The 22,614-nt window shown below is 38.5% G+C and overlaps 2 protein-coding genes across 3 annotated transcripts in view; one reads left to right on the plus strand and one right to left on the minus strand.

Annotated features, from left to right (window-relative positions):
- The window catches only part of LOC150085692 (uncharacterized), a 158,613-nt gene extending 154,668 nt beyond the window's left edge, over positions 1 to 3,945 (minus strand). The window contains exon 1 of the mRNA XM_090373455.1: positions 3,683 to 3,945. Coding sequence (XP_090229581.1) covers positions 3,683 to 3,734 — 52 coding nt within the window. The 5' untranslated portion in view covers positions 3,735 to 3,945. The remainder of the gene's footprint in view (positions 1 to 3,682) is intronic.
- LOC150085693 (uncharacterized) overlaps positions 1 to 22,614 on the plus strand; it is a 211,519-nt gene that overhangs the window by 141,169 nt on the left and 47,736 nt on the right. The gene's annotated exons all lie outside the window — the stretch shown is intronic.

Here is a 22,614-nt window from a genome sequence, read left to right on the forward strand (position 1 = left end):
TAAAAATGTGATCGGTATAGGATTGCACTAGCATAATTTGTAATTATTGCCGTTATAATTGGTAACAATGCACCCTTTCCAATGATCCACAGTGAGTGGTGTGGAATATCCTTTGACCAGTGCTTCCTGTTACCCCAGACTGAGACGCATCGTGTGGATAGAATTTGAAAATGTGAGGGATTTCATAGGATGAAGTGTTTTTTTTTTTTTTCAGTGGGATGCTGACCGGGATGCCAGAAAATTTGGCTCCCTACTCAACTGATCTGCCAAAGTCGAGTACTCAGAGTGATGTGCATGTAAATCTTGTCTATCAAGTCTTTTTTGCACGATGTATTAGATTTTGCACTTTCTTTAGCCTGAAGCTGGTTAATTACAGCCCTGATTGAAGAAGCCTTACAGAATTATTTTAGTCTCTGACAGTATTTGAAACAAGGCTTATCTATCCAAAAAAAATGACAATGAGGAAATTACTGTATTATCAACGCAGAACAAAAAGTATAACATAAAATGAGCACGCGAATTAAAAGAGATAGCTCCTTGGATCATCCTCAGCAGAAATTATATATTCAAAGGCCCCTCTATTTTCTTTCTTCATCCTTCTGTCGATCCTCATTGCGCAGTAGCACAGTGGTATCGTCACCGCCCTACCAAACCGGGTGAAAAAGGCTCGGGTTCGAATCCCGTCGATGACTCGAGGAAATTTATTAATTAATGATTCGGGGCTTTACATTGGCTCCAGGTAATTAGTCAAGTGAGTTAGTCAGTCTCAGGCATAGATAGCAAGGTTCCCCCCACAGAAACTAGAGTTTTTCGTCCAGCAAAACAGACAAATCGACCACAGAATGCACGCAATTAACAGACATAAGACACACAGCACGGCAGATGACTTGAAATATTCGGGTAGCCTAATATAATAGTTTGGGTTTTTTTTTTTTTTTTTTTTTTTTTTTTTTTGATCCTCATTCATTTCTGCTGTGTAATTTATAGACATCTTTCTCCTCTTTTATGTAATTTTTTTTTCAAGATGTCCCTTCCATAAATTAATTCCTGGTTGTGCCGTTGATGAAGTATAATATTATACAAACGAACGGATTCTAGATGTTATTTCATCTGGAGACAACGAAGGATGTATGTAACCTGCAACATCAGAGAAAGGGACACTTACGGTGGAGGTGTCCTCGCGTGGGGCAGAATAATGATCAACGGCGCACCCTTTTGATAGGGTTTTTGATAGGGTATCGAAACTGTGTAGTACCGAGAACAGATCCTGAAATCCTATGTGCGACATTTTAGGATTGCAATTGGCCCAAGTTTTTTTTTTATGCGCGATAACGCCAGAGCTCAAGTTGTGGAGGAATATCTTGAAACTGAAGATATTGAAAATCTGTCGTGGCCAGCACGATCATCAGACTTAAATCCGATTGAATCTGCACGAGACTTCCTCTGCGATTTCTTGTAGATACAGCTAATTTCCAGTGGTGATTTGATAATTGCATCATTATGGCATTGCTTATCCTCTGACATTTTATTTATTAATGATATTAACATTGTCTTTTCCTCAAAAGTTTAGTGCTTTCAGATCTTGAGTAGTGTTTCATTTCGGCTTTCCATTGTGAATAGCTTCCCAAAGGAATAGAAAATATTCAGATTGGATTGATCATTTATCACAGACACAATTATGAAATTCTTTCAGTATTTTCGTTTAATTCCACTGTATGAGCATAATAGGTGTTACTATGGGAATTTAGTTTTGTAAAAGCCAGCTAGAAATTGTTTACCTCTTTCATTCTCTCTCATAAGTTTAACTTTGATCCGCCTTGGGCTATGACAAACTTGTAAGATTATTTTATTCTGTTCCACTATCCAAAAATTGAACTTTATTAAGAGCAACAACTTGATCTATTGATCTTCACTCATTCTTATCTCCCCGCATATACGAAATAATGAAATCGGTGTTGGCCAGGTGTCTCAATATTCCTGATATGTTTACCCTGAAGTAAATGGAGTTAGTTCATAGATTAAAATTATCTTTGATCTTCTACGTCTTTACATAGAGTTTTCTAAATAAATCCCAATGGAGAGAATTTGACTTACCTTCGAAAAGATACAGAAACAGGAAACGATAATTGATATAAATAAATACATTTGATTACTCGGAGAAGCTAGCCACTTTATACATTCATAAGTTTGAGGAGGTCAATAAGAATACTTACCCACACAGATTCATAGATAGAACCAACCTAAATGTTCTCCTGAATTCTTTGTCATTCCGTGAATCGTGGCAGAATTCATCAAAAGTGTGGTCTTTTCGTTTTCCATTCCATTGAACTTTCAGCACAATTGAATTATTAAAATTTCCAGTACCGAAAATAATGCTAAAATTTACATTTACAATTAGGCAGCAGAATAAATACAAAATGAAATTATACGGGTCTTCGATCAGTCTTCAGACGATAAAATACTGAAACTTTGGTGTAGGTGCTGAGCGACATCAATGGAAAAAGCAAACTGGACAAAAATCTTACCGTACATCACAGTTGAAATTGTTAAATTTTATTTACCATTATACTTATTTGAATGACACTGATGGTGTTTCTCTCTTGCTATCGCCCAGGCTTTTCATTTATTGATGGTGATACAAATATAGTCGATGAAATCTCCAGTTTTTTTTTTTAAACACGAATTGCTCACGTTTGGAAATTATGTAGTCTTTTTATTTAAGAAATTAGGCACTATGCAAAAAAATTGATCTTTTTTTACAACGCAGAACCACTCTTTTCGATATTACAGGATTCCATTTAAGCAATCAGAGATGCCTCTCTCGAATCAAAACAGCAGATAAGGTAAAGTCGTCAGTATATCATGACAGTACGAATGTTCTCTAATTTGCTTTACATCGTTCTATATTCACAGTTTTCAGTTATTACTTTCAACCAACGTGCTGAACTCCGGTCTTCAAGTTGCTTGCCACGGTACAGATACGGAATTGCGCAGGTTATCAGATTTGAGCCTGCTCTACATTACAGATACGCGTCTTCTCTTTAAGACATTGAGCACTTTTCGAGATGATTTAGTCAACTATATTTTGGGGTTGCTGTCTCTTGTCAGATGGAGGCAACATAACCTGAATCTATGATATCTACCGTATGGCTGTTTCGCTTCCTCTTTGAGCATCATAGTGTCATTCATAAAAACTAACCTACACGTGTCCATTCACTTACAGTTCGACTCAAAGGTGTAGGATACATTAAACGTTTAGAAAATGGCTGGAAACAAGTCCCATTGCGCGCGCGATTAAAGCATAAGACACATCCTTCGTTATACAACGGATTCCTTAACTAGGGATGTCTTAATATTTGATCTAATTTGTAATATATAAAATAAATTAATCCTGTTGCAGTGGAAGAGTTTAATGAGCTGCGTGTTTTCTCATCAGTTACATAACGCAGAAAGTATAGGCAAACACAATCGATCAAAGTAATTTTTTTACGTTGTTTTCCCCATTATTTTGAATTCCAAAAATACTTTGTTTCAGAATATAAATATAACGATGTAAATTTCTTGTTGTTGGAGTAAGAATTTGATGATCATGTCTCGCCTTCTACCCAAAAATTCCCGACACAATTAAAGTTGTATTTCGGTGGTGCCATAATCTACAAAAGGATGGGAAGCTCCAACTTACCTGCGTGTAGAAGACAAATGAAGGCGAGCGAAAGTTTGGCAACGCAAACCATGCTTTTTGGGGTACAGAAATCCTTGGGCCGTCAGTCGAATCACAGGCAATTCCCGCGGCAGCTGCCCGAATGACGTGTGTTCACCTCCAGGTGACGACAATCTTCTTGCTCGTCTGAAACGTTAACGGTGTTGGAGGTCACGTGTACTGAACTCCACGCCGGCGGTATTCTCTCTCGCGCGCTCCCACTCGCTTGCCGTCCGTGTGTTCGGGGACTGTTGAACCTACCATCCGAATAATCCGCTCTATTATGGCCACAAGATATATAGGGTAAACCTAATGACAGCGTTCCCGCATTTTCGGCTCTTCGACAGCGGTTCCCTCTAGCGGACGACTCTAACGGAAAGCGTGTAGTTTCGCGCAACTTTCAGTTGGGAGAAAACTTGTCTAATTGGAAATTTCGACAAAGTTTAACATTTTTCACATCGAACGAAGCGTCGTTTCAATGAAATGTTTATTTCTGAAATTTAATTTCGTGCGATGCGAGCAACAAATGACTACAACGCTCGATGAGCCGCACGCGATGGGACCGCTTGACTCAAATGCCAATCGCATTCGAAGTTTGAAGTGAAATTGAAAGACAGCGCATGAACGATAGGCAAAATTCTTCGACCGCGAACTAATTAATGAATGAACGATAATTTTAGATTATTTGAGGCACGTAATGAGGGTGATTCCAACAGCGGACTATATAGCAAAAGAAATTTAAAAAAAATCGTGAATAATTATCATTATTACCCCGAATAACCAGTTTATTTGAGATGAATGAATGAATGCTGTCTTGCACAACATGTACGTAAACTGCAGTAACGTATTACTGAGTTTCAGTTTTATCTACGACACGCCCTCAGTGTTGTTTATCTCTAATATTATATTGCACTCCGAATCCAGAAATGGGGCTGACGTTTGTCACGATGCTGATATCTTATAGTTTCATAGGAATTAAATCGATGGTTACGTGAAATGAATGCTTTTCGTTTGTTTTATTACTTCTTCACATCCAAAGTACATTTAATGCTCTATTAGAAAATAATATACGTCTTCATACAAATGGCTTAGAAATCACTTTTACGTAGGGCAAGTGTTGACCAGTTTGTTTATTCATGCATGTGATATGATTTTACACATCTGGTCCTCTTTGTTATTAATATATACTCAGTGATCACTGAATTATGACCACCTCATCGGTAATGGACTATGCTGCACAGCTCGAAGTATTAAAAGCCTAACAGCTTCATATGCTAGAGCAGTTGTTCTAGTGGTCGTGCAAGTCAAAGTGATGGAGTAGCAATTATGGGACGTAGTCAAGATATGACGGAGTTTCAAAAGCGCGTAGTTTTGGGAGCTCGTGCATCAGGTGCTTCCATATGGGAGCGGCATGTTTTCTCAGTTACTTACGGCTCACTGTGCTTAAATTGTACAAAGGAATGGTGTCAAACGGGTTAAACCACTTCCAGCCAATAGACCTGTAAAGGATTACTCAAGGTAAATATCTGTGGTGAGCAAAGGGTGCAGCGCGTTATACTGGCTCATTGGCGGGTTACTGTGCGATAGTTGACATCTCAATACAATACGGGGAATGCAATAATAATAAGGCGCCTCCGTGGGCAGGAGCAGCAGTGCGTAGCACACGCTTCTTGATTAAACCGGGGTTCGAGCCCGTCACCACCAAATACGGAGGATGCGGAAAGGTCAGGGAATGACCACCGCATATCCCCGGAGTAATATGGCCTTAGTTGCTAATGCTCCTAAAAACCAGATAACAAACTAACAAGCAATAATAATATCCCAAATGAAGATGCTCCGCGCACTCACACGTATGGGGTTCCACAGTAGATGACCCAAGAGACATAATAATGTTCTTGTTTATACTCGGCCACGCCAGCCAGGTCAGTGTAGTTTACAATAAATCGTCAATGCAAATGTTAATCGTATCTAGCAGTCACGGCCTTGAACCCTGGCCCACTTAAAGGGCGCGTTACTGCACTCATACACTGACTACTCTGCTACGTCAGGCCTCATGCCCTTACCGCTGATCATCGTCGACGGTGAATGCTGGGGTGCTAAAAATACGCGTTGGACACTGGAGGACTGAAAACGAGTGTGCTAGTCGGATGAGTCCAAATATCCGATGCAACACGTCGAGAGACGCTTTCGTGTATTGCGTAAGCAATACGAGTGCATGGTGCCCACTGTCCTGACAAGTGGAGGTAGCTATTTTATATTGGGGCATATTTTGCTGGCAAGAAGTAGAACCCCTGGTAGGTATGGACCAAGGTTTCACTGCGTAGGTCTTCTACCCGCAGCTCTTAGGAGACAATGTGCATCCTGCCACGTTGCATTTTTTTTTTCTTCTGGACAGAAACGGGAATTTCCAAGACGATAATGCGCCGTATCTTCGGGCCTAGTAGTTCGAGGAACACATTAAAGTATCACCCAATTTCATTGGCCTCCAAATTCGCCTTACCGCAATTTATTTGAACACCTGTGAGATGTTTTGGAACGGGAAGCCAGGCGTACGGACACACAACCGTCATCTATTCCGACAGTGTGGAAAGCCTTGCTGGAAGCATGACTACAGATTCCTACGGATATTTTCAGACATCCAGTGGAGTCAATACCTAGACGATAAGCGGCTGTTATCCGTGCGAACGGTTGTTCCCAGTGTTGATTACCTAGGCTTGGATTGCGAGCATGAGTCTTTCGGTCAAAGAGAATCGTTTTTTTTTTTTTTTTCCTTTCGTGAACCAAGCGTTGGAAGCCATGTTATCTAGGTAGTCTTGGTGGAGGCTATTGTAGTGTCTGCCATGGAGCGCCTTCTTTGCTTATCTTTTTGTCTCTGTTTCTTCTGTGTGAATTGGGTATCATTGTTGAAGTTGAGTGTTGTATGCCGTTCGTGTCTATCTTGCTTATATGACTTGGTAGATTTGCGCCCTGTTTTCGTAGAAATAATACTCAGGTTCTTAATCGCCTTCTTCTGTTGTTCAACGAGGTCTGTTAAACCTCTCTCCCTCCTTTCCGGGCTATGGTGAGTCTCTCGATGGCCGACATCGTGTTGTGTTGGCGGCTCTTGGTCATCATTATCCTAATCGATTTCATAATGTCCTCCAGTGTTGGAGGAGATTATTAGTATTAGTATTAGTATTAGTATTAGTAACGGCCGCATGGTGCAAGAAAGCCTATGGCTTATGCTGCACCAGCCAAAAAAAAATAAAAAATAAAAAAAAATAAATCCGAACAAAACAATGATAAAAACAAAAAAATAAAAATAAATAACTAAATAATAATAATTAATAAAATAAAAAATAAATAAAAAGGAAATTAAACCTATCATCCTATGTGCTTCCCTTACCCGAAAGTACTATCCAGATGACCTTTGAATTTCCCCAAACTCTCGGCCTCTACCACCCATGAAGGCAACTTATTCCAGTAATTTATAACTCGCTGGCTAAAATAGAACTTCCTGCAATCCAATCTAAACATTTCCCCCCGTAACTTGAATTTATGTCCCCTAGTTCTAGCATCATTTATAATCTTGAAAATTTTGTCCTCATTCATTTTACTGATGCCTCTCAGAGCCTTAAACACCTCAATCAAATCTCCTCTAAGGTGTCTAGTTTCCAAACTCTGCAACCCACATATTCGAAGTCTTTCTTCATAAGGACGCCCTTTTGCCGATCTCACCAGGCGAGTTACCCTTCTTTGCACCCTTTCAAGAAGCTCGATGTCTTTCTTTAGGTGAGGTCTCCATACTTGAACACAGTATTCCAAGTGTGGTCTAACATAAGCCTTATATAATGGGATTATCACGTCCCTATCTCTACTTGCAAAAGTTCGATAGATCATTGATAGGACACCATGGGCCTTCCTTGCAACCTGTTTACAATGCTCAGAGAATTTCATGTCTGACCGTATCGTAACACCCAAGTCCCTTTCCTCCAGTACTGGCTTTAGTTGAACTCCACCAAGTGAATAAGTTTTTTTGGGATTACTGTTTCCCAGGTGTAATACCTTACACTTTGTTGGATTAAAGCACAGCTGCCATTTTTCTGACCATTCCTGAAGTCTATCTAGGTCTCTCTGAAGAAGCTCAGCTTGACAGTGATCATTAACTACTCTCCCAATTTTAACATCATCTGCAAATTTAGACATCACGCCCTCTATCCCTTCATCAATGTCGTTTATGAAAATTAAAAACAACAGTGGTCCTAATACTGATCCTTGGGGAACCCCACTTCTTACATCAACCCAATCTGAGGAATAGCCATTTATCACAACCCTCTGCCTCCTGCCCTGAAGCCATCCTTCTATCCATCTAAGGATTTTCCCAGTGATTCCAACCTGTTCCAGCTTATAAAGCAACCGCTCATGTGGGACTGAGTCAAAAGCTTTGCTGAAATCTAAATAAACAATGTCGAAATTATTCCCTAAATCCAGCTCGTGAGTGACCCTTTCGAAATAGCGAACCAGATTTGTTAAACATGATTTTCCCTTTACGAAACCATGCTGAGTATCCTTGAGAATTTCAATTCGATCCAAATGATCCTGAATTCCACCCTTGATCATTGCCTCCATGATTTTCCCTACTACTGAAGTCAGACTGACAGGTCGATAATTTCCAACTTCACTTTTAGAGCCACCCTTATGTATGGGAGATACATTTGCACTTTTCCAATCCAAGGGAATCTTCCCAGAGTCTAATGATGCTCGCATAATTAGCCTCAATGGTTCAATGCACTCGCTTGCCGCCTCTCTTAAGATTATAGGGTATATTCCATCAACTCCAGGAGCCTTACTGGTCTGTAGGCTCGAAAGTTTTTTCATTAAATAATCTTGCGAAATTTCAATATCATTAATTACATATTTTTTAACTTCGCTCCCACAATTTCCCTTTGCCACAAAAGGCTTTTCATTTGTAAATATCGATGCAAAATAACTGTTGAGTTCATCTGCAACGGCAGCTGGTGTATTTATTACTATCCCCTTTCCCTTACATAAAGGTCCGATCTGGTTTGTCCTGCTCTTCTTGGCATTTATATATGTGAAGAATTCTTTATCCCCCCTCTTTGCTCTGTTTGCTAGTGATTTCTCATAAACTGCCTTTGCCTGTCGAACCTTTTCTGTGGCTCTATTACACATCACCTTGTAGCTGTTATAGGCTTCAGTACTTTTTATTGTTCTGTAACCTTTCCATGCCACCTTTTTCTGCTCAAGTAATGCGGCAACTTCACTAGTCATCCAACTTGGAACCCTCCTCGTGGAGTATTTTTTTAATGGTATATACGCATTCAAGGCATCTGTGATTAATGTTTTAAAAGCGTACCACAGTTCAATCGTATTCATTCTCTGCGCGATATCTACCCAGTTAATAGAGGCCATGTAGTACCTTAAGGCATCATAATTTCCTTTTCTGAAATTAAAACCCATTCCTTTGCCTTTTACTTCTGCTACCTCTCTCGTCATCATCCACCGTAGAACTCCGTGATCACTTCCTGCTACTGGTTCCTCTACTGTCAGCCCTGTTATGTCATCTGATTCATGTGTGATGATGAGGTCTAGGATATTCTTTTCTCTAGTATTTTCCCTGACATGTTGATACAAATAACAGTCATCTAGTTGATTTAAAAATTTTGTTCCCCATGTCGAGTTTCCTTCCCATTTACTCCAATCAATTAGAGGCAGATTGAAATCACCCATAATAAGGCATTGACGCTTACTTGCCCATTCCATTTGCATGTAGAGGCTTTTGTCATAATCTTCACAATCACCTGGTCTGTAGATTACTCCTACTCGCATTATACCTTTGTTTCCAACTATCTCACACCATACAGACTCTATACTAGCATGTGAAACGTCTGAATCCGGGAAAGCTATCGTCGCACTCAGGCTGCTTCTGATAAGAAGCATTACTCCACCACCCCTTCTATCTAACCTATCCTTCCTAAATACATTATACAAGCCGTACTGAAACTCATCATCCCCAATTTCCGGGTGGCACCACGTCTCTGTAAGCCCTATTATGTCCGCGTTACTTGTTTTAACCAGCAGTTCGAATTCGCTCATTTTATTGACGACACTTCTAACGTTACTGTATAAACAATTAAGATTTACTGTTCTTGTATATTTAACAACCCTAACACAACCCTTGAAGTTTTTTAGGCTCTCTTCCCTGGCATTAGCTACCCGCCCACGTGAAACGTTTGTGCCCCCAGAACATCTAGATAATACGTCCAGTTGGGGTAACAGATAAGAACTCTTGAGGTATGTGCAAGAGTTACTTTGACCAATATTATCAGATAAACGCGTGTCAGTATTATGAAATCTATGATCCCGAAAGAAGACTATTATTATGGCAGTATCAGCTTGTTGCTCGTATATAAGCAATTCTGAATCTCAGTTATACGGTTGAGATTATCTGTCTTAGTTAAAGCTGATCTCCGGCACTTGGAAGCTTCTACACATTTCTATGGCCTGTTTCGAAACGTAGCCTTTTAGTCATTGAGAGTATGTATTTTATTGGGGGTTTCTCAATAAAACTCTTGAGATATATCCACATGGTATAAGCGCTTTTATTTCATTATTATTATTATTATTAATTTTTAAGGTGATTAACGCGTTACACCTTTTTACATATTATTAGATTACTCTACAGTATACTACAATGTTTCGTACACCTAATTTATACCAATATGTTATTTTAATGAGAAAAATGGTATACATTTGTACAGGCCTCCTTTAAGATATGCGACTAATTGCACTGAGTGTGCTATAATATCTTTTTTGCAGGCAGTGAATAGTTCATGGATGCCTTGATGCATTAATGCACACCCATAACAGTGACAATGCTAGGGATTTAAATAAAATTAACTAATACAGGAATATTACATAAAACATATATTAAAACTTAAAACGTATAATTATATATACTGTATTACATATAAAAATCATATATTAACATGAGAAATGAAAGACCATTCTTTTTTTTTTTTTTTTCATGCTATACACTGCGCGATGGAAAAAAAAGCTATGGCAGTCACTTAGCTGAAGACAAAAGCTGTTCCCTCATGATGCATCTTCTTTTATTTTTTTTTTTTTTTCATTTATTTACACACACACACACACACACACACACACACACACACACACACACACACAATTATGTACATTTTCAAGATTTATATACAATTTTTAAAATATACGTTCTCATGTGAGAACATCTGTATGTGTTTGTGTGTGTGTATTTACGTTTCCGGGTGGCTCCTAGGCTAAAAGCCCATCTCCACCTTGTCCTTTGTTTTGGTACAGGAACTCTGTATAGCGGGCCTGGAAAACTGTAAATGTTTGGATGTGAGATGTTAGTGTGTGTGTTCTGGTTTGTGAAAGGCAACTTTTCCACCAGGGAGCAGCGATCAGCTGGGCAGCTGCTGCCTGGTGTCCAACCCTGGCACTAGAATCATGGCCTGGGTCTATTATCACCTGTGATGTGCGAAAAGCACTAAATCCCGCACCCACTGGAGGTAGTGCAAATACCAGTGGGTGCCTGCAAATACCAGGTAGCCCACACCTAGGAGCCAGCAAAAATAAATAAAATAATAATAAATAAATAAAAATAGTTATAAAAAATAAATAAAATAATAGTAAAATCCTCACTGAAAAGAGAGAGAGAGAGAAGTTGAGAAGATCACTTAATTACATCTTCTTAGAGCCAGGGATCTTAGTTGAAGACACTTCTTGAAAACATTTGTAGGAAAATCTTGAAGGGCTTTAAAGTTACTGGCACACTCAACAAGAATACAGACGTTTTCTTCTGATAACTCTGGAACAAGACCAACTAAAGTCTGTCTAAATTGTTCGTATTCCGAACAAAATAAGAGAACATGTATCCAAGTTTCGAGGAACATTACATGTACAGTATGGATCAGGTTCGAGTCCACATTCGAAGAGCTTAGCCTATAAGGAACCGTGTCCAGTGAGCAGATAGGAAGTGTACACATTTGGCGTAAACCATGAGTTGATAGCTGGGGATGGTAGGTAGTCAGCCTTTTGTATATATTTCCTAGTGATGAGACCAAATTGGCTTTCACCTCATCTGCGTTGCCAAATTCCAGTTAATTCACTCCAAATCCTAGCCTTTCCTTGCTTTATGTTATTTGCGGGGTCGGTTGTTATTCCGTATGCTGTGATCGAAAGTCCCTTTTTGAGATTGTACAACAATCCTCGATAAATGATATAGAGGTCAAGTGGAATTACTCCTCCCAAAACCTGCAAGGCATTGTTAGAAGTAGTTCGTGGAATGCGGTGGATGGTAAGTAAGACGGATCTTTGCAAGGATATTAGATTTGTTTTTATCTTGACTTTGGTAACATTTTGATGCCAAATGCTGGCGGCATAAGAAACTACAGGCAAAAAGATCGTCTTATAATACAATGATAATGTCTTCCTAGTAAGACCCCATTCATTCCCAGAGATCCTAACCACTGAGGCAGTAAAATTTCGAATTTTGTTCTTCAATTTTGAAACATGCGACTGAAAACTTAATCTATCATCTAATATAACTCCTAAATATTTAGTCTCAGCGACATATGGTATCTGTATGTTATTAAGGATTCTAGGAGGTCTGTTATAGTTGAAGTGATTGCCAAAAGTCATAAAAGTTGTCTTACTTGGTGAAATTTTTAATTTGTTCGTATTCGCCCATGTTACCAAATCGTCAATAATTGGTTGCGTACACTCCTCCAGCACCTTTCTGGATCTCCCCTCAATGGCCACCACTATGTCATCGGCATATGCAATTTTATGATGCATTTTCTGTAGGATTTGTCGTCTATGAACTTTTTTGTGGTCCATCTCCTGGACGTTGTGGAGCATCTCCATGGGCAGCAAACTGTCGCCTATCCTGATCCTCCAGTCACCGACTGCAGAGAGGGGGGGGGGAGATCCTCTAATTGCACATCTATTTGGCGTGTTGATTTCACCCGCTATCATTTTAATTGAGACGAGTAAGTGGAGGGTGAAGATCCGTTCCGTGACATCTTCTATAATGAAGTACTTTGGTAATATCTGAAGTATGTGTGAGGGGGTGGCAGGCTATGCTTCAAGAGGACCCACCAAAGAAGCCAGTACTCATCAGATGCAATGGTTTTCGTTGCCGACGCCCAGATTTCCGATCCGTAGTGATGACTGACTGCAGAAACCGGTATATGTATTGGAGCGTGTACTCGGGCTCTGTGACACGAAGGTGCTGTTGTTTGGCAACCCAGCTGGATCTGCAGACCTTGTGGATGTCTACAACATGGTGTTTGAAGCTGAGTTTAGAGTCGAAAATAACGCCGAGATCTCTGTACTTGGTTACTAGGGTGATGGAGTTTCTATGAATTTCCAAGTTTAGTTGCAATGAGTTTGAGATAAGTGAAAACTTCATTTTTGAGAATTTATTTGGATTTATCTTAAGAGAAAACTGTGCTAAGTAGGTAATCAGATTCTTAAGGTTGTTAATGATGGTTTTGGAAGCAGAATTAGTTCGGGCGGTCCCGTGGATCCGATAGAGGAGCTTCAAGTCTTCTCCATAACTGATAAATTCTGTTTGCTGGCACAGGAATGGGTGGATGGCAGCCGTAAAGAGGAGCCCTGAAAGAACTCCATCCTGGGGAACACCCACACAAACTTTCCTTGTGAACGATTTTTTATTCACGGTCCGGTGAATAAAAAATTGTAAGTAGCGACTGCGAGAATGCTAGGCTTTGTGTAGGGAAGCATCTCCATGGGCTTTGCATGTTGACGTGTTCTACTTTGCTGGAAGAACATGTTTTTGACATCATAACCCATTCCTATCAGAAATGCACTAATTATTTTTTTAGTAAAAAGCAGTGCATACTCCAGAGGACGCAAAATCATCCAAGAAAAATGAGCCAACGATGCCACTGGCGTACAGTGTACACCAAACTTTGCAGTTTGTAGTATATTGCGGCTAATCTCGGTCGCTTAGATTTTCTGTTCTTCCACTCCGTATGTTTAGTTTGTTATAAACCCATTGAGATAAACTTCATATGCGAACAAAATGCTGCGAGAATGTAAGGATTTCTCGAAGTTAAAAATAATCGGACAACAGAAATTGACCCGATGATCTTCATCATTGAATTTCTGCTCAATGTGTCTATCGACCAGAAACTTAATAATGATTTAATGGCTATGTTCTACGGAGCCGTTCTCAAGTCCTTAAAATTTTGTTTTGTAAATTGATTTTTTCCTACCTTTAAAATAATCTTTGATAATTTCTTTGGACACTTTCGAACTCAGAAAAGGTTTTAACGATAATAACTTGCTTAGCAACAATAAAGTTAACTTCATAAATAACTTAACTTTGTTCCGTTGTGAATGACGCATTTTGACAACTACGGAAGCCATTTGTTTATACAACTGTATCAATATCGAAAAACTGTCCTTCAAATATAGGTATAATTAAAACACAAAAAGCAACCCATCCTTTCATGATAGCTCTGTTATATTGTGGCAAACTGAAACCTTTTGTTAATCAATTACTTTCCTAACGCTCGAATGACTTGGTAAGTGCGAATCGCGGTACGTGTGACGATGTAAAAAAAATAATGACGTGGCGTTCGATATTATGGAGAGATGTGAAAGAGATTTGAAGTGTTCTTAAAATAGTGAAGAAAATTTTCTTATGATCGAGAGAAGACGAGATTAAAAGATTGTAGCTGAAATAGTTGGAGTGAATGACACTGGGATTAGATGATTAGATAATTATCTAATCCCAGATGTCATTGACTCAACTGGAAAGGCGCATTGGGTGGCTAACAGATGTCAGAATTAAGTTTATTCTCGTGATGATAGGTGCAGAAAAGAATATTATGTGCGCATACAGAGAGGAGAATCTTACTTTCTCATTCAATTTTGAAATAAAAGTCAACATTTTATATACAATATTAACACACTACTTGGATCTTAGGCAGACATTCAACTTAAATAAGGTAGGATCCAACCTTTTATTAACCCGGCATCTGGGTAAGAGTTCATTAATGCCTTGCATATCTGTTTATCGAAAGAATACTGTGATTGTAATTCTTACCATATACCAAGAGGCATTCGGAACTATTTTTGAAATACAGTTCACTTTTCGGACATATTTTTATTAACAAATTAAAATATGAATAATTTTTATTGTTCAATAAAATAAATGAAAAATTTAATTTATTAAAAACTTCATAGTAAACAATATTTTCTCGTAGATTTTGTCTTATGTCATCAGTAGTAAGAATATCTGGAATGGTACCAGTGTCTCCATTCAAGACACTGATACCATTTCACTTATCTGGAAAGGTGTAGCAAAGTTGACCATGAACAATCAATGGGTTGGGATGATGCAGTCCAATTTTATCGAATGACAAGCCCTGTGTTTTTTGTTAACTGTCACTGCAAATGCTAAAAAGGACTCTACGCGCTCTCGTGGTTTGCGCTGTAATAGAATGGCTGCTCCCTTCCACCGAATGGATATTGCCTATATTTCACTCCTATGGCCAACCAAATCTGCAGGATTACTTCTAATATAAGAATTATCCTTCAAGGGTAACTAGTATTCAATGTTTAAAGGTTGTTTTTACTTTGTGGCCGAGTAGGTGTGTGGTGAGGTTTGATGGTCCCTGCCTCTTTCTCGATACCCGAGTTTTTGTCCAGCAATTAGGAAACTGACCATGCCATACACACGACGTACCGATAAGTATATGTACTTTATGGGGGGGGGGGAGGGTTCATAATGAGCCCAAAAGGGGATTGATTGTAGTTTTTCTGCCTGTTTAATTTGTGATATTTTGCAATTTCGGATTTTTAGCTAGTCTTTTCAGTAGTTTAAAAATTATTATTACTTTTATTTAAAAAATTTTTTTGGCTTTTACTCCTTTTAGTTTTTAAATGATTAAAATATTTCACAGTACTTCCTACGTTATAACCGTTGTTATAGTTATTAATATTTCTGCTATTTTCTGTGTGTGTGCGCGCGCACGTTAAAAATCCTGGATAAAAGAAACAATTTGTAGAAACTTAGTAAAAAATATTAGTTGTGATATATTATCTTCACGTAATGTCAATATTGACTGCCGGATATAATGAATTGTAAAGATTAGGAGAGTCGTTAATGATCAGCATCAAGCTGGGCTCCTTCAAGAATGGTCAGAAAAGGAAGCGAAAATGCAACATCTTAACAGTTGGGGAACAGCAACCCTAAACCTAATTAAAAAGAGAAGGGATTTGGGAGTTATTATACGGGCAGATATAAAGTTCTTTGAACAATGTAAACATGCGTCCATAAAGCCCATGGTGTCGTGATGATTTATCGAACAATCCTGTAGAGATAGAGAGATCATAATCGCATTGTATGTATAAGACAACTGTAAGACTGCATTTGGAATACTGTGTCCAAGTATGGAGACCTCAATTGAAAAAAAGACATTGAGCTTCTTGAAAAGGTTCAAAGACGAGCAACTGGCGTGGTAAGATTGGCAAAATGGCGGCCGTAATAGGAAAGACTTCGATTATGTGGGCTACAGAGCTTGGCAAACAAGTGCCTTAGAGGGGACCTGATTGAGGTTTATAAGTCACTGAATGAAGGCGGAATTCTCACTCTTATAAATAATTCCAGAACTAGGGATCATAAATTAAAATTACAGGCGAAGGACAGGTTTAGACTAGATTGTAGAAAGTTTTTTCTTTTAGCCATCAAGTAGTTGATTACTTAGTTCAGATCAATATGAATAGTTAAAGGGAAGAATTTTAAAGTAGTGTCAATTAATCGATACCTTCCAATTAAGAAGAAAGCACCTGGCAGCACGAGCTTTCCATTTCGCATCGCACTGGTCATCTCAAGCCGATATGAATAAATAATGGGAATGGTAAATTGCCGTAGTGGACTTTAGGCAGATCTGGGAGAGTTCGGCAGTTAAGTTAAGATATAACGCGATCTGGTCCATCAAGCCTGAGTGTAATGTCCACCGCTCCTTCATAATAGCAATACCTGCATATGTGTATTGGGCTATTGCAGTGGACTTGAACATTTATGCAAGAACGACGTATTTCATCATTTAGGAGCACGTTACAGCAGTGTGTATGTGGGAGCCAGGCTAATTCAAAGTCTACGTAGTCGAGCGGCCAAGCGAAAAGGCACTCACGCTCAAATCAAACGTGTGTACTACTTGGAATTCGGCGTGTACACAGATTCGAAGTAGCACACGCATTTTAGTTAACCGTGGTTCTAGTCCACATAAATGCTAAAAGAGGTGCTGTTCTCGTGTTCATCCTATTTTGTCAACGCCTCTCTGTTTCTCTGTGGCGGAGTATAAGTATAAACAGAAAGGTTTCTGCTTATGTTTTCTGTAAATAAGATAATTTAAATAGCAATAATTTAGGGTACAACTGAAGTTTTTTTCTCTTTAAGATAAAATTTATTTAGCGGAGATAAAGTTCAAATGATGTTAAGGAAATTACATGAAAAAAAATCATGTCATATGATGGGAAGAATTTTTATTACAATTTTGACCCTGTGGCCGAGTTTTCTGGACGAATACAGCTCAACTGACCATAGAATAAGTACAATTTACAGATAAAAATATACCGACGAGTCTTTGCCTTGGAAGAAAATTCTGTTCAGATATAAGTTTACTCAGTGAGGAGAAAAATGGCTGAGTATTGAACTGCCCCTTGTGGAATTTGATGGTACAAATACATCTTTGAATTCCTGAACAAGATTATGGCTGACACCTGAATATCGCGTTCCTATATGGCTCGAAGGACGATATAAATATGTTAATATGGCGTGAAGGACAATATAAACAGGAATTATAACAGCACGTACGAGGTGTGATCAAAAAGTTTGGGGATTGAACTAATATTTTATTTTGGAAAAGAAGTTTACCGGCTATTCCGATGGATTCCTTTTATACTGTTGTACACATATTTAACACTTCTACAACTTCTGGAAGCATTCGTGATAGTTATGTAGAATAGTTGCGTTATAAATAATATCCTCAGTGGTTGCAAATGTGTGACCTTTCAAGGGCTTAAACTGGGAAACAAAAAGTATGGCCGTTGGACGACCACAGTGATGGAGTATTTCACAAGTAATTCTTGGATGAAAAGGAAAGTGTGTAGGAGAGTTCAAACACCAATTTACTGCTGTTTACTTCGGAAAGCATCCCACAGTCGAGTAGAATTAATTTGTAACATTCCTGGTTACTGTTTGACCATGAGGAAGAAATTACTAATGAGCGCGCTGTGCGTGAAACAAAATAGGATAACCATGATCTTCACATTTGATCGAGATCGTCTGGCTTTCTAGGGCTTAGAGAAGACGGAGTCTTCCATTGAATGTTCCGAGTCATAGCCATACAACCACGATTCGTCACCAATGATGTTGACAAAATTGAAGGATGGGTTAGCAGTAGGTTGAGGAAGATCATCAGTGATAATGCCAGGCAAAAAATTTGGCTGAAACGAATCGCATTCCCAAATCTTGTGTTGTGTTGAAATTGATTAACAATTTTTCGTAAGACATACAATTTCACTAAAAAAATCGCAGATAGCTGAACGTCAGTCACTCCTGATCAGATCGCGAGCGATCGATCATTGGTTTCTAAAGTTGAAAGGCAACCAGAACGAAGTTTGCCTTCAACGAACAAATAGCCCTCTTTAAACTTTGAGAACAACACAGTGTCTTCTGCGAAAGGTGGTTTTAATATTTCGTCGGTTATTGCACTTTTTCAATTTGAAACAAACGATGCAAATTCGCTGCTCAGAAAATCGCGCGTTTTAAAATGCCACCAATCACTTAAGACAAATTCTATTAAATATGAGATATTTCGGACTGAGTTCCGGTAGAGGGGGATGATTCACGAGTAATTATGTTAACATATCACTTCTTCGAGAAGTCGCAACTCTTGTGACGCCACTACTAGTATCAGAAGTATAGTGCAAGGACACCATAGATGTTGCTTTAAATAATATTTAGATGTCATTGAAATGCTTTGTCCCCTTGTTTTTTTTTCTTTACCTAGGCATTGGGATTCGTAATGAGATGGGATCCTGACAGGCGGATCCCTTCTTTTGTTTCATTTGGTTCTGCTGCACGTAGCGTTTCATTTTATTGACTTCGAAAGCAGACAGACAAAATAACAGCGAGTTTCAAAAATATTCCTTCAGGCTAAAATACATGCAGTGGTCTCATACTACTTTGAATTGCAGCGTTAAGATTGACCTCACAGATGCGCATTTACCTTTATGATATTCTTTGTTTGTTCATATCCACGTGTAACGAACCCAATCATGACGGCGATGGGAGTTGTTAGAGCAGGGATGCTAACTTGCAGCATGCGCGCCATAAATATCACGGCTCCAGAAGATATAACGTAAAAAAATCGATTTAAACTGGTCTGAAAAACCGAAAATAAAAATAAACAAAATGGTTTTTAATTCCATTTTTATTCAAAATTATGATGCAGATTTAAACGTAACAGTCTCACAAACCGGTTCATATTTATTGTGTTTTGCATTAATTTAGTGCAGATAATTTGGGGCACCAGTATGCTCCTTGCGATGTCGCCTCTGTAAGGACCAACATTTTTTTTATTGAACCATTAAATTTATGTTGCAAACGTAAAAAAAATTTTTCATCATTTTAATAGCTTATTATAAAATGTAATTAGCAAGAATATTAACTGGCAGCATGCGTGGATCAGTGAGGGAGGTGGGGAGATTATTGATCCCTGTGAGGCTAACTTAAATTTTTGTATGGGATTTTTTTTTTTTTGTTTTTATCGTATCCGCCTCTAGGTGGCACGCAAGATATTCCAACATAATATGTAGCACATTGCAGGAAAACGTTAGCCATCACTGTGTCTGAGTATTCTCTCCTTTACATCCAGGATATCTTATCCGATTTTCACGTCATTGGGCATTGTCATAGGTAATTAAGTGATGCTGAAGTGTAGCAAGTTCTACTATTGGTTTCATCAGCTACCGAATGGGTTCTACGAGTAGGGTATTCTGTTTCTGGTGAGATGTCTTAACAAGCGTAACTCTGTGAAAGCCACAGATCACAGTAAAACACACTCAGTAATCGCTGAATTGTGACACCTAGCTAATACGGTGTTAGTCCACTGTTCTCAAATATAAGAACCGCTATTCGTCTAGGCATTGACTCCACTAGATGTCAGAAGACGTCCTTAGGGGTCGTGCTGCCTGTAAAGCCATAGTGCAGATTGAGGTTTGCGTATCCATACGCACTTCCCGTTACCAAACATCCAACAGGCGCCCTGGAATACTGATCCATATAAAAATTAATCTCGCCGCTTCGTTTGGAAAAAATTAGCCCTATGGCAGGTAAAACTGAAACTGTCAGAAAATTGCCATTGCGTAAAGTGTTTTTGTTTTCATTAATGAGTATATTTTATCATTGATAGCATTGCACTTAAAGCAAACGTATTATATTTTAAATTACTTTAATAGCAGAGCTAACTTCTCAGAGTAGGTGGCTTGAGTGTGAACTGCAGCTACATTTCTGATCAGAAGCGTGGCGAAAGTTCTTGTAACCAAGCTACCATCCTTGTTGTGGAATCTTCTTCCCTGGGGAACTGAATGATAACTTTATTCTCCTGTATTATTTATTGTACGTATCGGTATGTCTATGGTTTGAGAATAACTGTAGAGGCACTGCCTGCTACTTATTTTATTACATTGTTGCTATGCTATTAAAATAATATTTGCATTAGAATAACGTTTGCAACGGTCTTTAAACTGGAGTACACAGATAATAATTACGATCGATGAGGATAATTGAATGATTAAATTCGACTATGAAATCAAAAATAAAAAAAATAACAGTTGTTTTTTTTTTTTTTAATTTAAAAAAACACTGTGATAACGTGCTAAATAAAAAAAATAAAAAAACAGTGACTACTAAATATGGTGCTGTTTCTTGTACCTCTCTATCTTGTGAGCTCCTCTGACCGTGTGGTCGTCCCGGAGTATAAACAGAAAATTTATTTATATTATGGAAATTCCAATTTTGATTATGCTATCACAAATAACTACTGTAGTGGAACCCCTGTATATGTCGCATCTCTGTAGTGCTCTCTTGCTAAACAGCATAGCAGCCCGCAAGGTACACGATGGAAGCTAAAATAATAATGTTTTAAAAAATGTTCTTCGTATGTAACTATAATTTTGTAATGAATCCTTTTTAAGATTATTTCAGGATATATATTTTATACACTGCCAGAGTTACGACCCACCGTGACCACGTACAAAAGTCTCTTCTAATTTAAACTGAGAGACCCGAGAAGCGAGGCCACTCTTCTTGACAGAAAACGAAATTAAAATGAAATATTCCGAACAATAAGAAGACTTGGGTTGCAGCCGCCATAATGTGGCTATTTCAAATAAGCAATCCTTGTGCCGCACTCGGGTTTCCCCGCACATTGTACGCATATCTGGTTCCCTCCGCTGATCATTCACTGCGATTCTTTGTACGAATACGTAAAGTAGGACGACGAATTGTAACGTGAATTAAGATCGTATCCATCTTCTAAGACAGAGTTTTCCCATTTATTTCGTTGGCCGCATCTCTATGGTCACGTAACAAAATGTGCCACATGTTATTTGGAGTGATTTATTTCTCCGTGAGGTGAGACAAACCCCTGGGAGTAGCGTGTTTCAGGCGCTTAGATTTCTCTTTGCGAACGAAGTAAACAGTAGGTTTGCGCTTTTCAAAGATCCGGTGGGGTTATGTTGCTAGAGTGGGGGAGGGGGAATGGAAAGCGTTTTTCGTGATGGGTCGCTGTTCCAGTTTTGTCAGACGATTATTTAAGGCGGTTAGACTTGGAATTGGTTCGCTTTAGTCCGAATTGATTTAATACTCATTAACTTACCTTATTTTGAAAACTAGTAATCAATATAACTTACGTTATTTTGATTACTAGTTTTCAAGCCACGTTGCTTTAATACGCGTGAGTGTTTTCAAACTCAAAAGTTGCGATTGATTTTCTGGAGGCAGGAACGTAAATAATGGCGTTAGTCACAGAGTTGATGACTCACAACATCACCCATCATTACCATTCTCCGTGACAGGAATGGGTTCTGCTTTCTGTACACTATTCACAAGCTGAAGCAATACTTCTTACATATGGATTCACCGGGCATGTTCATGTTTTTTATACGTTGTTGTCAAATGTGAATAAAAGTGGTCTATATAATCTCCCTGTTATTTTCCCATATTGATCAATACAACTTTCCTCAATAGGTTTACTTTTTTTCTGAAGTATAATTTTTTTTCTCAGTTACCGTTTTATTGAAGAATAAAATAATGTCTGAAACATTATCAAAACGCTTTTCTTTTTAATATTACAAAACATCCAATTTCGTTAGGAATCCGCGAACAGACTACTCATAAATAACGCGCTTGTAATTACGTCCGGAAAACTCGGGTATTGCATGTGCGTAATGGATTTAGAAATGGACTTCAGCCGTACTCCGATGAAGAATAAAACTTTCAGCCTTCATGACATTCTGCTTTAAAGTGATGCATTTACAAAACTTTGTCTTCAGACAAACTTTTCTTTCTAGTTTGCTATTAAATTAAGCACTTAGCTAAGTTCGTTTGTCACAAGTATAATAAAGGATGATGTGCGGAACAGCACGTAACCAGCAAAACTAATAACGCTATCACGCATACTATTGTATTATCTAGACGGCGACTCACGATCCTCGTACCATTTCCCATACTCACTTTTGTTTTGACAACATTAATTGTCGATATACGAAGGACACGGATATTATATTCTCCCTCTCCCCTCTAGTTTTTGCTTTTTATTCCTTTCCTT

This window comes from Mastigoproctus giganteus, chromosome 5 (genome assembly GCF_048544385.1).
Source record: "Mastigoproctus giganteus isolate SK-2022 chromosome 5, ASM4854438v1, whole genome shotgun sequence".
Lineage (NCBI taxonomy): Eukaryota > Metazoa > Arthropoda > Arachnida > Uropygi > Thelyphonidae > Mastigoproctus > Mastigoproctus giganteus.